This window comes from Grampus griseus (assembly GCF_964374135.1).
Source record: "Grampus griseus genome assembly, chromosome: 11".
NCBI classification, from domain to species: Eukaryota; Metazoa; Chordata; class Mammalia; order Artiodactyla; family Delphinidae; genus Grampus; species Grampus griseus.
Genome location: NC_139005.1, coordinates 102,521,272 through 102,535,753, shown reverse-complemented (window position 1 = coordinate 102,535,753; position 14,482 = coordinate 102,521,272). Strand labels below are relative to the sequence as shown.

The 14,482-nt window shown below is 62.8% G+C and overlaps 2 protein-coding genes across 4 annotated transcripts in view; one reads left to right on the top strand and one right to left on the bottom strand.

The window, feature by feature from the left end:
- Positions 1 to 472: 472 nt before the first annotated feature.
- Positions 473 to 1,477, bottom strand: ADM2 (adrenomedullin 2; the record flags this gene model as incomplete). The annotated part of the gene is made up of 2 exons (XM_082665567.1): positions 473 to 791; positions 1,368 to 1,477. The coding sequence occupies 2 exons, from the start codon at positions 1,475 to 1,477 to the stop codon at positions 473 to 475; spliced, it is 429 nt and encodes a 142-aa protein (XP_082521693.1).
- A 4,429-nt stretch (positions 1,478 to 5,906) lies between these two features.
- The window catches only part of SBF1 (SET binding factor 1), a 28,499-nt gene continuing 19,923 nt past the window's right edge, over positions 5,907 to 14,482 (top strand). For all 3 annotated transcript variants that reach the window (XM_082666001.1, XM_082666003.1, XM_082666002.1), the window contains exons 1-5: positions 5,907 to 6,020; positions 12,698 to 12,783; positions 13,211 to 13,348; positions 13,552 to 13,710; positions 13,795 to 13,905. In XM_082666001.1, coding sequence (XP_082522127.1) covers positions 5,966 to 6,020; positions 12,698 to 12,783; positions 13,211 to 13,348; positions 13,552 to 13,710; positions 13,795 to 13,905 — 549 coding nt within the window. In that variant the 5' untranslated portion in view covers positions 5,907 to 5,965. The remainder of the gene's footprint in view (positions 6,021 to 12,697; positions 12,784 to 13,210; positions 13,349 to 13,551; positions 13,711 to 13,794; positions 13,906 to 14,482) is intronic.

The following is a 14,482-nucleotide window of genomic DNA, read 5'->3' as shown; positions in this document are numbered from 1 at the left end:
TCCAGCTGGAACAGGGCAGTCCAGCCTTAACCCTACCATGTCAGGACCAGCAGGGAAGAGGCCATGCTGGGCCACCTCTGGGCCCCTCCTCTCTCCTGCTTGCCCAGAGGTGGCCCAGGGTGTTCAGGTCCCTGGCATCTGCCCTACGTCCTTGGGCAGACCCTGTCCTCTAATGCTGCCAACCGCCTCCAAGTGTTACACTCCCCAGGGGCAGAGCCCCTGGGTGTTCAGGATCTGCTGGGTCCACACACGTGCACTGGCTTCTGTGTCCACAGTCATTCGAGGTTGGCTGCTGCAGAACCTGGTGGGGGGAGGGTGGGGCGGGGGTGTCCTCAGGGGCCTGCACCGCTGTTCCAGTGACTGCTCTTTGCAGGAGCTTCGGGGCTAGTTCTGGGCTGGGGGCTCAGCTGCAGCTCTGGGATTAGGGCGCGGCATCCCAGCTGGGACAGGCAGGGGTATGGCCTGCCGCGCCTCAGCCGTAGCTGTGCGGGCTGCTGGGGTCCACAGGGGCCGAGTCGTGTGGGCCGGCTGAGCCGATAAGCTGCCACAGGCGGTGGCTGAGGTTCTGCACCTGGCAGGTGCCCAGCACACAGCCCACACGCAGGAGCTGGGCTCGGGGCCTGCGGGGACCCAAGTGTCGGCGGGGGCCATTCCGGAGAGGCTGACCCATAGCAGGGGCCAGGCTGGCACTCCTCTGGGGCTGGAGGGCCTGGTGCAGCTTCCAGACCACAGGCCGGGCTGCAGGGTGCCGGGACTGCAAGCCACTGTAAGGAGTCCGGGCTGGGGGCTCCCTGCAGAGGGAGATGGAGGAAGTAAGCCCGGCGGGCCAGCCTTTCAGGGACCCATAAACCCACCCACTTTCCCTTCCACACAGGCCTGGGGTCACGGGCAGGGGAAGCCCACTGAGCTCAGGGCTCAGGGCCTGGCCCTCAGCCACTCAGTAGCCCATTTACCTGCTCCTCCCTGGGCAAGGGGCAGCCCTGGCCTCTGTGGGCCACTAAGCTCAGGACTCAGGTGACTCCCTCTCAGCCCTTCCCTTGGGGTGGGGGGAGGTGGGCGGGCCTGAGGCCCCTCCAGCCTCCCCTCCCACAGCTGACCTTTCCTTTTGAGGGGTCTGCTCTGCCAGTGTCGAGGAGTGGGCATGCCTTCGGAGGACACGCAGAGAAAGAGGAACCTCTTGCCCCGCTGGTGGGTTGCTTAGGGCCTGGGGCTGGCCCTTGATCTAGGGGGTGGGCCCCAGCAGCACGTGGGGGGTTTCCCCAACCAGGGGCTAGAGGAACTGGGGAGGGGTCGGGGTCGGAGGGAGGCCTCCCCCGAGCACCCTGGTTTCCTGCCCCGGCAGCCAGGGTGGTCTGAGACCTGCTCACCTGGGTCGCGCGGGCGGCCGGCTCCGGGCCAGGCCGAGGGACAGCGCGCCTGGGAGCTGCAGGTAGAGGAAGCTGATGCAACCGAGGGTGACCGTCAAGAGCCGGACCATGAGGGCGGGGCCGGAGGGGGCAGTGAGCCGGGCAGGTGTTGGGGGCGGCCCTCGGCTGAGCCACCGCTTCCGCCCGCACCTCGGGGCGCGCGGGCTGGCGCCGGTAGGTCGGCGAGGGTCTCCAACACAAAGCGACACGAAGTGATGCGTGAACCTCCTCGGTCAGCTGGCGGTCGGGGCCCTGCTGGGGCCTGAGCCTCAGCGCCTCGGGGCTAAATAGTCTTCCAGCGGGGCGGAGCCGGACGCGCCGGCGGGGCGGGGCGGGGTGCTCCCGAGAGAGGGCGGCGGCCGTAGGGAGCGCGGGCGGCTGGCCAGAGACCCCGGCAGGCCAGCCTCACCTCCGCCACCTTCTGGTGGGGGACACTGTCCCTGAGGCTGGAGGGGTAAAGAACTGGGTGCTGCGGCGTGCAATCGGCGGGGCTGTGTCCCGCCCACCACCTCTAGGTCCCTGGGCCTCGCCTCCTAAATGTCCGCGCCAATGAGTGGCAGGGGCCTGGACAGAGGCGATTTTGAGACCCCTCCTTAAGAGGTCCTAGCAGCTCTATTCCTAAAAACTCTACCCTCCCCCCACCCCGCACCATTACTGAAGTATTAACTGGTTTTTGTAAGAAATTTAAATAAGTAGGAAGTGAGAACCTCTCACTGCCATCCAGTGGGTTCCTCTCCCAGGTCCGGATGGGCGCCCCGTTCTTGACTTTCTCTTGTGTGCGTTTTGTTGAGGGGGGGTTGCATCCTGTGTGTGTGCACTATATACAGACACCTATGCATACATAGGTAAAAATATATGTAAATATAGAGACTGCCATTCTTTCTTATGGTTGATCTTACACCAAAATGTAGGTGTTCTGTGACTTAATTGATCCTTTATTGGGAAGCAGTTAGGTGATTTCCAAGCTTTCCAAGAGCAGGAACCCTTCTTCATGAGCCCATGGATGTGTCTCCATAGGATCCTTCTGCAGACACGGGAATTCTGGCTGAAGGTGAGCCCGTGTTTGTGTTGACAGATGGAGCCAAACTGCTCTCCACAAAGCTGATGCCCTGTCCACCGATAACGGACTTGGTGCCGGGGTTCTTCATCCCTGTGTCCCTCTGGGAGGGGACAATTACCCCATCGCACGCTCACACATTCTGGTCATCTGAGCATCTCTGCATCCACTTGTGTTTCCTCTTCTGTCTTCCCTGCTCCGGTCCTGCCCCCTCTTAGCGGGTCATCATGAGTGACCTGGTCACTCTCCGTCCCTCCTTCTGCACACACCGTGGGAGCTCAGCAAACATTAGCTGGATGAATAAATCAACAAGTGGTGAGCACCTGCCATGTGAAAGAGCGGAAGGGAAGCATCAGCAGGTATTCCCGTTTCTATTTATTTATTTTTGCTGGAAGGAGGGTGGGTGATGTGATCACATTTATACTAGAAAAGTGGAATTCAGCAGGGAGGTGGGTGCTGAAGGGCTGGCAGGAAGGGTGCAGTGGGGACAGAGAGAATGGGTCAGAGAAACAGAGCAGAGCAGGGGGGCAGATGAGGAGGGTCAGCCCACCCATCTGTTTGCTGATGCAGGGAGAGTGCGGGGAGGGGTTAGCTACCTGGGGGACATCCCGGTAGGGATGTCTTGCTGGCCTCCAGCGTCCTGGGCCTGGGGCTGAAGAGAAGGCAGCCCTGGAACACAGTCTGGGTAGTTTTGGAGCTGGCAAGGCTCTGAGAGGTGAGGAGTGTGGTGACCATCACCCACAGAGAGTGAAGAGAGAGGACAGAACCCGGCGTGGGAAGAGGGGCAGGCAAGGGACCCCAAGGCAAGGGACCAAGGGGCAGGCAAGTGGACCCGGTTCTGCAGCTGCTGCTTCTCCCACCAGCACCCCCGTCCTCCCTCAATCTGCCTTCCACAGTGCTGCCAGTACCGTCTTTCCAAAACACATGTGACCGTATCACTCACCCCACCAATAAAGAAGAAATAGATAAAAATTCACAGTCTCTTAGGCCCTCGGCCACTGCACTCTTTCTCTCAGAACACTGGCTGCCACCACAGGCCTAGGGGCTCATTCCCCCGACAGCCCACGGGCAGGGTGTCCTCTGGCCTCAGGCTTCAGCCTGGGAGCTTATTTCACCCCTATCCCTCTTGACTGGATCAGAGACCCCCTGTGATCCCACAGCCCCTGCACAGCGGCTCGTGGCACTTGTGTTCTGTAACTGTCCACGTGCCCCCCAAGGGGAAATCCATGGGCTTCCCCCACTGATCCTCAGTGGAGGAGCCGCTTCTGCGGAGCCACTCAGAGCACCGCTCACCCATGGAAACACACAAGAAGCAGACCAGAGGTTCCCCTGGAGGAATGCTTTAGAGAGAAACCATCGTGGAGCAGGAAAAGCGAGGGTGGCAATTGGCTGGGCAGACAGCATCTAGGGAGGTTTTGCTTGAGTGTTTTAAGGTGGGAGAGACCGAGTTTAATCCCGATGGCGAGAATCCACAGAGAGGGAAAGATTGAGGATGCGGGTACCTAGCAAACAGCCAGAGGCGGGGAGGGGGCAGGAGGGGCAGAGCCTCTGTGGTCGCTGTGGAGGGGGAGGCGGGGGTGAGGGGGGCAGACTTGGGGTGATGCAAGTCTGTTTTCTCTGTGAAGGAGGGCAGTGGGGTCATTTCTGAGACACGGGAAGGGGGTCAGAGGAGACTGCAGAGAGAACAGAGCTGACCAGATGTCAGCAGGCTGGGCAGTGGCGAGAGTGCATCCACAGCTGGGGCCGCGGTGTCACTGTGGCCACTCTGCACCAGCTGGCGCTGCAGGCCTCGAGGAGACGGATGGGCAGGACTGTGCGTGGCTGGGGTTTGCCCGGTGAGGACAGTGAAAACTGTCCGGGGGGGGGGCAACGATGTTGGCAGGATGACAGGTGACTGGAGCCACACTGAGAGGAAGCGGGCAGCAGCGAGTGCCTCTGAGGGTAACATGGACAGTGTGGTAGCAAGGAACTTGAGTGGGGCTATCATGGTCTAGAAGTGACCCCAAACCTACCCTTGACCCTAAGGTGCTCAAGGAATGGGCTCCTTGCAAGGAGGGCATGAGAGTGGAAGAAAATGGAGTGCAGGGTCCCCACCATCTCTGTGGAAGAGCCAGTCCTGGGCTCATGTGCTAGGCCAGAGGGCTTCCCTGGGACACTGCCTGCCTGTGCACAAGCTCAGTGGTGTGGTCATGTGGTGGTGAGGACCTTTTTGGGTGTAAGTGACAAAAGCTAACTCAAGACAGCTGGGGCAAAAAGGAGGGGTTCTCAGCCTATCTACCCAGTACCGTCCAGAAGCAGAGGAGGCTGTGGCTGGGCATGTGCCCAGAGGCAGGGAGGGGAGCCTGGGGGTCTTCCCCCTCAGCGCTTGTCTCTGGGTTGTGTTCCACTCATTCTCCAGACGGGTCCCTGCGAGGGGATGGAGGAGGAACGCCAGCAGTTTGTTCCTTCGTAGGTTCTTGAAGCAGCCAAAGTCACCCCAAAACAAGTTCAACCCTGCCTTCCCCTCCCAGCCTGTCAGCGAGCAGCCCTGAGGCTGCCCCGCCCCCACCCCATCTCCTCTCCTAGCGTGTTCTGCTCTAGACTCTGTGTCCCCCTTGCCCATCCCTGTGTCACTGCGGGGGAGGCCCTGGCCGGCCCCCGCGCTGAGGGTGGTGGGCACTGTCAGGGACCCTGAGTGGTGCAGCCTTCTCCCAAGCAGCGCACCCGGGCCCCGGCGCCTCACGGCCTAGTACGCAGCTCTTTACAGCAGGACGTGCAGCGCGCCTTTTAAAAAGTACATGTGTTAAAAATAAATAAATGAATGAATGAATGAACGAATAAATAAATAGAAATTAAAAAAATAAAAGTACATGTGTTAAGCGTTTCACCTCACTTAGACTGGGCTTCCAAGTGGGGCCAGAGCCCTCTTCAGGCTGGGAACCCCAAGGGTAGGGCCTGGGTGGGTACTCCCCCCTATCACCAGGCTGGCAGCCCCAGGGGATGGCTTAGGGCCCCAGTTTGGGAGACCTGTGGGTAGGGCCGGGCCTTTCAGCCTTCCTGCAGACTGACAGCGCCGGGGTAGAGAGCCCCGGGAGCCGCGCGGACCCCAGACAGAGCTCCCAGAGGCGGGGCCCGACCCCTCTCCGCCCTGCGTGGGAGCCGCAACGGCGAGGCACGCTCTGACCCGGCCCGCGCCTGCCGCTGACCCGCCCGAGCCGCCGTCGCTGTCACCGCTTGAGGGTGGTGAGCGGCTGAATCCCGCCCCCGGGAACCGAGCCCGCGCCGCTGGTCCAATGAGGGAGCTTCGCTCCGGACCCCGCCCGCGGGGGGGGCGGAGCGAGGCCGCGCAGGCGCACGGCGCGGCCGGGCGGGCCGGCTGGCTGGGAAGATGGCGGCTGGAGCCCTGGGCGCCGCCGTGGAGCGGGCCCGAGGCGTCCGGGGTGCGCGGGCCAGGGCCGGGGCCGGGCCATGAGAGCGCCGTCCTCGCGTCCCCGAGCCGCGGAGCCCGCCCGCGCCCCTCGCCATGGCGCGGCTCGCGGACTACTTCGTGCTGGTGGCGTTCGGGCCGCACCCGCGCGGTGAGTGCCGGCGCGCGGCCGAGGGCTGAGGGCCGGGGACCGGGAGCCGGGGAGGGTCAGCCGGGGCGGCGGGGCAGCCCCAGGGTCAGCCGGGCACCTGCCGCCCTGGTTTGGGGTCCGGGGTCGGGGGTCACGGAGGGCCGACCTCCCCGAGGTGGGCAGCGCGGCGAGACGGGGCGGGCCGAGATTGCCCACCCCAGTCAGGGCAGAACCGGGCCGACAGCGTCTCGGCGTCGCCCCGGAGGTGGGAGGGCCCTGGGGCGGCTCGGCCTCCCGACTCCCAGTTGGGTGGGATGGGCTCTCTCTGCTTTGGCGGACTGCCGGGCGGCTCTGCTTCCAGGGGCACGGAACGTTCACTTGCAAGCCCCTCCTCTGACCCCCAGTGCCTCTGTGCCGTGTCTCAGGTACAGGAGGCTGGGGAGCATGCAGAAAAGGGGTGGGGTTCAGGGACTACTGCTTGAAGAGGTGGTGTTTGAGTTGGAACTCGGAGGACTTCAGAGGGAACTGTGGAGAGGAGAGAGAAGAGTGTTCCTGGCAGAGGGCCTGCCGACTTCATGCCTGCAGCCAAGCCCTGGGTGGGAGAGTGGTGTGGTGACTGGTGCCGATGGCCAGGAGGTCCGTGTCTAGGGTCAGCGCCCGTGTCCGAGAGCCCTTCAGCCCAGGGGGTAGGAGAAAACAGCCTGACAGTGACATCAGCAACAGCCGTGGAGACAACGGCGTTGGGGTGTGCACTCAGCGTGCCAGGCCCTGCACAGCCCTTTGTGTGTGTGATCTCTTCTTCCTCCCAGCAGCCCACCGAGGTTTCCCTGTCGTTGCCCCCATGTGTAGAGTGCAGTCAGGGCAGAGAGGTTGAGTGCCTGGTCTGAGCCCCCAGAGGGGCTGGGACTCGCACCCAGCCTACCCCAGAGCTAAGCTGGGGTCTCAGATCCCAAACTGCAGGAGGGCACGCGTGTCACTGGGGGGTGGGGTGGCTGTGTGGTCAGGCTGGGGCTGAACCTTGAGCCTGAGAGTGGGGTCGAGACCCCCAGTCTACCCTGCTTCTTGTCACCCCAGCTGCCTCTGTCACCATCCAGGACCCGGACTTGCACTCCTCTTTGCTTTTCTTCTGGCTGAGCCTATACCTTCTGGACTCCACACTCTCCAGACTCTCCTCGCGCCCTTTCGCTCAACACTCGCTCCTCCTCTCCACTCCTCCTGTCGTATCCATCCCGACACCCTCAGTCATGAGCATGTCTCTCCCTTCAGGGAGGGCGTTCTTGTAGGCAAGGACCAGTTGTCCTCGTCCTGCAGTCTGCACGTGGCAGGCTCACTGTCAGTGTTGAACAGGCCCAGAGGGAGAGCTGTCTGCTCCAAGGCATGTGGGGAGGGGGCAGTGAGGAGGACATGCCAGCTGCAGCAGCGGGGTGCACTGGATCCAGGGAGACAAGGCTGGCCGAGGTGCTGCCCCAGCGTGAGGGCCCCCAGGCTGCGTGCCAGGGCAGGGGCTGCCTGCAGAGTGAGCTTGGAGGCTGAGGACGCCGAGGGCAGTGTGGGAGGCATGCTGATGGTGGTGGCAGCTGGAGCGAATGTGAGGAAGGTGAGAGGAGGCATGGGTAGGCTCCGTGACAGGCGGGCTGGAGCCACACGGGCGGCGGGCACCCCAGGTGTGTGCGGCCTCTGAGCAGAGCAGGGGAGAAGGCTGGCGCCCACCAGTGAGGAGTGCCTGCTCACCCCAAGTGACCGGAAGGAGTGATTCTCAAGATGTCCCTTCAGTAGGGCTGGGGGGCCACGGAGCCCCCTAACCACTGTCTTCCGGGGTTGGAGCTGGTCAGCAGCTGGCTGGCTACCCAGCCTCAGGGCCTCCCTTGGCATGACTGGTCCATCCCTGTGAGGAACAAGCCCACGAGCTGGAGTCCCGGCTGTGGGACTGAGGGCAGAGCGAGGTGGTGGGGGAGTCTGAAGCAGAGGAGCACCGCATGAGGCTCAGTGGTCCCTGCTTTGCCACTTGATACCTCTGTGACCTTGGACCAGTCTTTCGGCCCTCCGCACCTCACCTTCCTCATCTGGGGGTCGGGTGAGTGACACAGACCTCCCAGGCTGCTCTGAGCACAAGGTGGACATACACACATGGAGCTGTTCACACAGAAGGCTCCAGGAAGTGATGGGTGTCTTGTTAATGCTGAGCAGCCAGTGTGTGGACAGCACTTGGCACAGACAGTGGGCACCTCTGCGGGAGGTGGCACGCAGGCACCCGTGCGTGCTGGCAGGCCTAGGACGCTAGGGCAAGACATAGTCTTTTGGGTTGAGTGGAGAGTGCCGAGTGGTGGAAGGCTTGTCCATGGCCTAGATCTGCACACCCTGTGCGGACCTTCTGGGCGCTGAGTCCCGGAGTCCTACCTGAGGAAGCACCCTGCTTTCATGGTTACTACCTGGCAGACCGCTCCAGGCAGGAGGGCAGGGAGGGGACTGGGTGGTTCCCTGCCATTCATCTCAGAAGGTGTAGCCTCCTTCCTTGGTGAGTTGGGGGAGCTCCTTCACTAAGGACATGGGTTTAGCCTGTATTGCACCCTGGCCCAGCCCTGGGGACTTCGTGGGGGCCAGTTCCTGGCCAGGGAGTGCCCTGATGGTGGTCAGCTGACTTTACACAGTGTGACCAGTGCCGGGGTGTGACTTTGATCTGACCAGATGGCCGAGTGCATATCTGCCAGGGAGGAGGGGCTGGACCCCTCCTGCTGCTGGGGGTTCCACCCCCAAACATCTGAGAAGAAGACTTTCCACCCCTGGCCTGGCCTCTTTTGGTCCTGACCATGTTGAGCTGGCCACATTCCTCGGCCCCATCTACTCTCCCCACCCATGTTCCTGCCCTCTCTCTGGAGCAGGTTGGGGCTGTTTGGGATGGCCTTGGCTGGCTCCCAGCCCCACCCTGGGAGCCCGAGGGTCCAAGTCCTTGGGTCAGAGCCAGTCGGGTCTGACCGGGGAGGTTGGAGAGGTTGCAGCCCCTCTGCACTTGTCCTGTGCTGTGGCCAGCTGGGAGCGGCCTGTGTGTGGAGGTTTGTGTTGAGGTGGGAGGTTGGGTTTGCAGCAGGACGCTGCCGTCCTTCGTACGGCCCGGCTAGTCTCAGGGTGTGTGTGCTGGGTGTGGGGAGGGGCAGGCAGAGGAGGGTGCCATCCTCCCTCGCCTCTGCCCACAGCACATGCTGGCCTGGGCCGGCCCAGGCATCGGAGCCTGGCACTGGTGATGGCGTTGCCAGCAGATGACGGACGTGAGCTCTGTGTTCCCTGCCCCGGGGCTGGCTGTGGGGACACAGCTCTTGTCCCCATCTGTGTCTCAGGGGATCTCTGTGCCCTTCCTCCTAGGGCCCCCCCAAGTCCCGCCCTGTGACACACAGCTGTGCTGGTTGGATTAGTCCTGTCACCATGGGGTGGAGGTGTCCTCTCTCTTGTCTACCCCAAGGTGGGGCAGGGGACTCAGCTGCTGTAGGTCCCCTTCACGGCCTCAAGAGCTCGACTGGGTGGGGGACACTGGGAGATGTGGCAGAGCCCTACCCCCACCCCCAGGATTCAGGCCAGCAGCCAGATTGCAGCCCGGCCCCTGTTGGCACAGAGCTGAGGCATGGGCTGGGGTCTCAGGGAAGGGTGAGGGAGTCAGGACACATCCACGGTGCGCCCTTCCAGGGAGGGCCGGCGAGCGCTGGTGTGCCTTGGGGCTCCGGAAGCTGCCCTGGACTTCCTACTGAGGAACCTGTTTGCCTGTGGTGTGTGAGCGGGGCTGATCGTGGAGGGAGGGTGGTGCAGCGGCTGTCTGTGATCAGCAAGCCCTAATTAGGCCGAGGGCTGTGCAGCGCTGGACGCGGAGATGTAGCTTCTTGCTCGTGGAGCTCCTGTCTGGCTCAGCTGGCCAACAGGTGCACCAGGAATCCCAGAAGGCTGTGTTAGAGGGTGGGAGGTTCTTGGGGTCCCACTGCAGGCCCCAGACTTGGGCAGGGTGCAGAGAGCTGGCTAGAGGAGGTGACGCTCTTTGGGCTGAGACCTGAGGGCCAAGTTTGGGACCATCATGGCCCAGAGGAGGAGCTGGCGGGGGAATGCTCACCTGCCCAGCCTAGTGCCATCCTCCCCGCCCCCCCTCCACCCTCTGTAGGCGGCCTGGACACCTCCAGGAAAGCCTGCGCTCAGTTCTTTGGAGGGTGGAGCCCTGCACGTGGGAGTAGACGTTCCCCACGATGAATGGGGTAGGGAGGGTGGGCAGTGGCCGGTGGCCAGCCACTCTGCCCACTTCCCTGGGGGAGAGGCTGTGGAAAGCAGCCCCCTGAAGGCCACCTGCCCACTGGCTTCAGGAGGGAGATGGGGCAGAGGCTACTGTCCCCGTCTGCACACACCTCCCTTCCTTCCTCCTCCTGCTGCCTCGTGGCAAGAACTGGGTGAGCCCTGGGTGCCAGCCAGGGCTGAGCTGAGATGGTGGTTTGGGGCTGCGCACACGTTGGCCCTGGGGGAGGAGCCACAGTTTAGGGTGAGCCAGCCTGGGCCTGTTGAGGGTGGCCCTTGGGAGTGGGCCTGGATGGACCCTGGGGGCTTCGGGGGGTGTGTGTGTGCGCGTGTGTGTGTGTGCGCGCGCGCGCGCGCGCGTAGGTAGGTGAGGCACCAGCAGACACCTGTCCTCCCCCACCCTGTCTTGTCTGCCACCTCCTCTCAGTGTCAGTGGTGGGAGGGGGAGGGGAGCAGGAAGCTGAGGTTTGGTGAGTCAGAGTCACAGCCCCTCACTACCCCTGCTCCCCCAGCCAGCAGCGACCTGCCTGCTGCTGACCTTTTTGGTATTGCCTCCGTGATCCTGGAGAGTGGCGGGTTCCTAAGATTGCAGCCCAGCTCCTCTGCCTCTGGGGGCCTGGGCAGTGTGTGCTCTGGGGCTGCTGGGGTCCGTTTGCCAGTGCCCTTGGGTCCAGGCCTGTGCCCAGGCCCCCAGCTCGGTCTGAGGCTCCTGTGCCCACTCAGGTCACAGGTGGACCAGGCAGGCTGGACGTGGGACTGCATCTCACAGGTCCTCAGAGGCTGCACACGGGGGCTTTCTGGGCCTTCCCTATCCGCCCCTGCTCTTCTGCTGGTGTGGGCAGTAGTGTTGAGGCTGGTCTGAGCGGAGGGCTGGACCTGCTTGTCGAGTGTGGGAGGTGAAGGTGGAGAGCTTTTGTCTTTCCTGCTTCAAGCTGCTGCCATGCTGGGTGGGAGCTGGGGGCAGAACAGGGACCCCCGTCCTTCCTCCACGACGCCCGGGTGAGTGCTTCCCCGACTTGACTCTCATCATGCCTCCAGGTTTGTTTCCACAAAGGGTGGGCAAGAGGCAGGGGCCTCCAGCTGGCCCTGCCAGTGTGGACTGGACCTGGCAGCACTGCCCTGGGCATGGAGTGGGGGAAGCAGACCGGAGGGGGTGCTTTGGGAGTGGAGGGGGTTCTCTGGGGAACACATGGGGAGCTAGCAGGCTGGGGGTGCAGGGCCATGCCCTTCTCCCTGGTCTGGAGGACCCTCAGGGCTGCACAGGGCAACCTGATCTGTGGCTGTGTGCAAGGCGGCCTTTGCAGGCAGGGAGCAGGCCTGTGTGCCACCACCTTCAGGGCTCCGGAGAGCGCTCCTGTCCTTCCTGCCAGCCCCACCCCTCCTTGGCTGTCTTCTGGGACCTTTGCTTGTCGCGTCTGCCTCTTGAGGTAGCAGGGACAAGCCGCAGTTTGGGGCTGTAGGCACGGGTGGTCCTTCCGCTGGCACAGGTGGCAGGTGTGAGACCCTTGCACCTCTCAAGTGGGCCCAGGGCTGGCAGGTGAGGCGGAGGCAGGGAGCAGGGCTGTGGGCCGAGTGCCTAAGCTGGGCACTGGCTGTGGAACAGTGGGGAACAGCGCTCCCCTTGCTGGAGGGGCAGGTGCTGTGCGGTTGGGCGGCACGCTGGCCTGTGGCAGGCTGGGTGTGGGTTCTGGCTGGGGGTGTTGACACAGTGGGCGGGACCCAGGAGGGGGGTAGTGGGGGTGGGAGTAGGGAGTATCTCCCCCTACTCCCCTGGGCTGGGGCTCCTGGGTCCTTTTTTTTTTTTTGAGGCTCTCACAGTTTATTTTATTTTACTTTATTTTTTTAAATTTCCAGGTCATTTAAAAAAAATTTTCTTATTAGAGTAGAGTTGATTTACAATGTTGTGTTAGTTTCTGCCGTACAGCAAAGTAAATCAGTTATACATATACGTATACCCACTCTTTTTTAGATTCTTTTTCCGTTAAGTTCATTGTAGAGTACTGATTGGAGGTCCCTGTGTTATACGGTAGGTCTTTATTAGTTACCTGTTTTATATACAGTGGTGTGTATATGTCAGTCCCAATCTCCCAATTTATCCCCCCTGCCCCCCGCCGTAACCATAAGTTTGTTTTCTGCATCTGTGACGGGCCTCCTGTGCTCTTGGTGCCTGGCCCAGCCAGAGGCTTGCAGGGACCCCGACCCCACAGCAGGGGCTTCTCTCCATGCCCTCTGGTGGTCCTGGGGTCTGTGGCTGCCTAGGGGCCCCTCCTCACAGGACTGTCTTTAGGGAAACCATAGGTTTGGGAGCTGGGGCTGGTCTGGTGCCACCTGAGGGCCAGGATGGGTGAGATGTTTCCACTCGGACCCTCGAGGCTCCTGACCGGGTGCAGGTGTGGGATGTGGGAGGTGCTCTGACCCCTGGCTCCTGTCCTCAGGGAGTGCGGAAGGCCAGGGCCAGATCCTGCAGCGCTTCCCAGAGAAGGACTGGGAGGACAACCCGTTCCCCCAGGGCATCGAGCTGGTGAGTGTGGGCGCTCCCCCAGGGCCTGGAGCCGAGGGCTGGGGCGCTGAGACGGTGGGGGGCAGGCACCGTGAGGACCCCGCTGGGTACAAGGAGACATCAGCTGCATTGGAGAACGTAGGGCGGGGGTGCAGGCTTGGCTGGTCGGACGCTTGGTGCCCACATCACGTCTTGTTGTCCCTCCCTCTTGATGGTGGGGACCATGCCCTGCATCACAGGGTTCTCGCCCCGCACAGTGAGGCCGGAGGCTCTTACTCCCTTTTGTGTGGGAGAAGGCCGAGGTCCAGGAGGCAAGGCATGTGGGTCGCAGAGTAGGGTGCTGCTGGCTGCACTGGAACCCGGCCTCCAGGCCCTGGCTGTGCAGTCCCTCGCAGGCAGGGGACTAGAGGGAACTGACTGCTGACCCCCGTCCCCTTCCTCCCGATAGTTTTGCCAGCCCAGTGGGTGGCAGCTGTGTCCCGAGAGGAACCCACCGACCTTCTTTGTTGCTGTCCTCACCGATATCAATTCCGAGCGGCACTACTGCGCATGCTTGACTTTCTGGGAGCCCGTGGAGCCCACACAGGTAACCCTGCGTGGGCCGAGCCTCTGACTGTGGCCGACTCCCTCTGTCCTGTGTGTGTCTGGTCCTGGTGACCCAACCCCACAAAGGCTCAAGTTTCCAGAGGGCCAGTCCTGTCTGAGTCACCTGTGTCCCGTGTCCCCCCCTCCCCCCCAGGCCTCAGGAGACCTGCCTGAGAGCCTGGCATATGGGGCTTCTGTCCACAGGAAGGGCTGTGCACCGAGGACACTGCCGAGAGGGAAGAGGAGGCAGGTGAGGGAGGCCCAGTGGGACTGTCAACCGCAGCTCCTGGCCCGCCCGGCCAGCTGTTTGCTCCAAAGACGCTGGTACTGGTGTCTCGATTGGACCATGCGGAGGTGTTCAGGGTGAGGCGGGCAGCCGGGCACAGGGCAGGATGCGGGGTGCTCCCGCTGGCTGGGTCGTCATTCCCCGATCTGTGGTCCCTGCAGAACAGCCTGGGTCTCATCTACACCATCCATGTGGAGGGCCTGAACGTGGGCCTGGAGAACGTGGTTGGGAACCTGCTGACGTGCATCATCCCTCTGGCCGGGGGCTCACAGGTGGGTCAGGAGGCAGCTGCTGTCCACCTGCAGCCACAGGACCCGCTGGTGCCTGAGGCCACGGGGTGGGGCCTGGTAGGCGTTCGGAGTCCAGCCTGGGTGGAGTGCGGCCCTAGCCTCGGACACTGTCCTGCGTCTTGGTGCCGCCGCCTGTCCTCTTTTCTTGGCCCTGCCTGTCTCGTGTCCCATGTCGCATCTGGCTCTCCACCTGGCACCCTTTGGTTCCTCTGTCCTCTCCCTCCTTGGGTGTGCCTGTCTCTGGGTGTCAGTGTTGGCTTATCTGTCCAGCCCCCCGGTCTGTGTCCCCGCGTGTGGGTGTGTCTAACTGTGTCTCTCTGCCTGTCTGTCCCGTGCAGCTGGACTCTGTTGAGGACGGAGTGGTACGGATTCTTTGTTTCTTCTGCCCACTCAGGCCCCGTCCCCACCCCAGGTCAGAGGCCCAGAGTTTTCTCTGCAGCACTGCTTGGGCCGACAGAGACCAGACGTGGCCTTTCCCTTGTGCCGTGCTGCCCGTTCTGGCCAGTCCCACCTCGGGGTCTGTCATTCCCCCAGGCCCGCCTGAGGCTGTGAAGCTGGG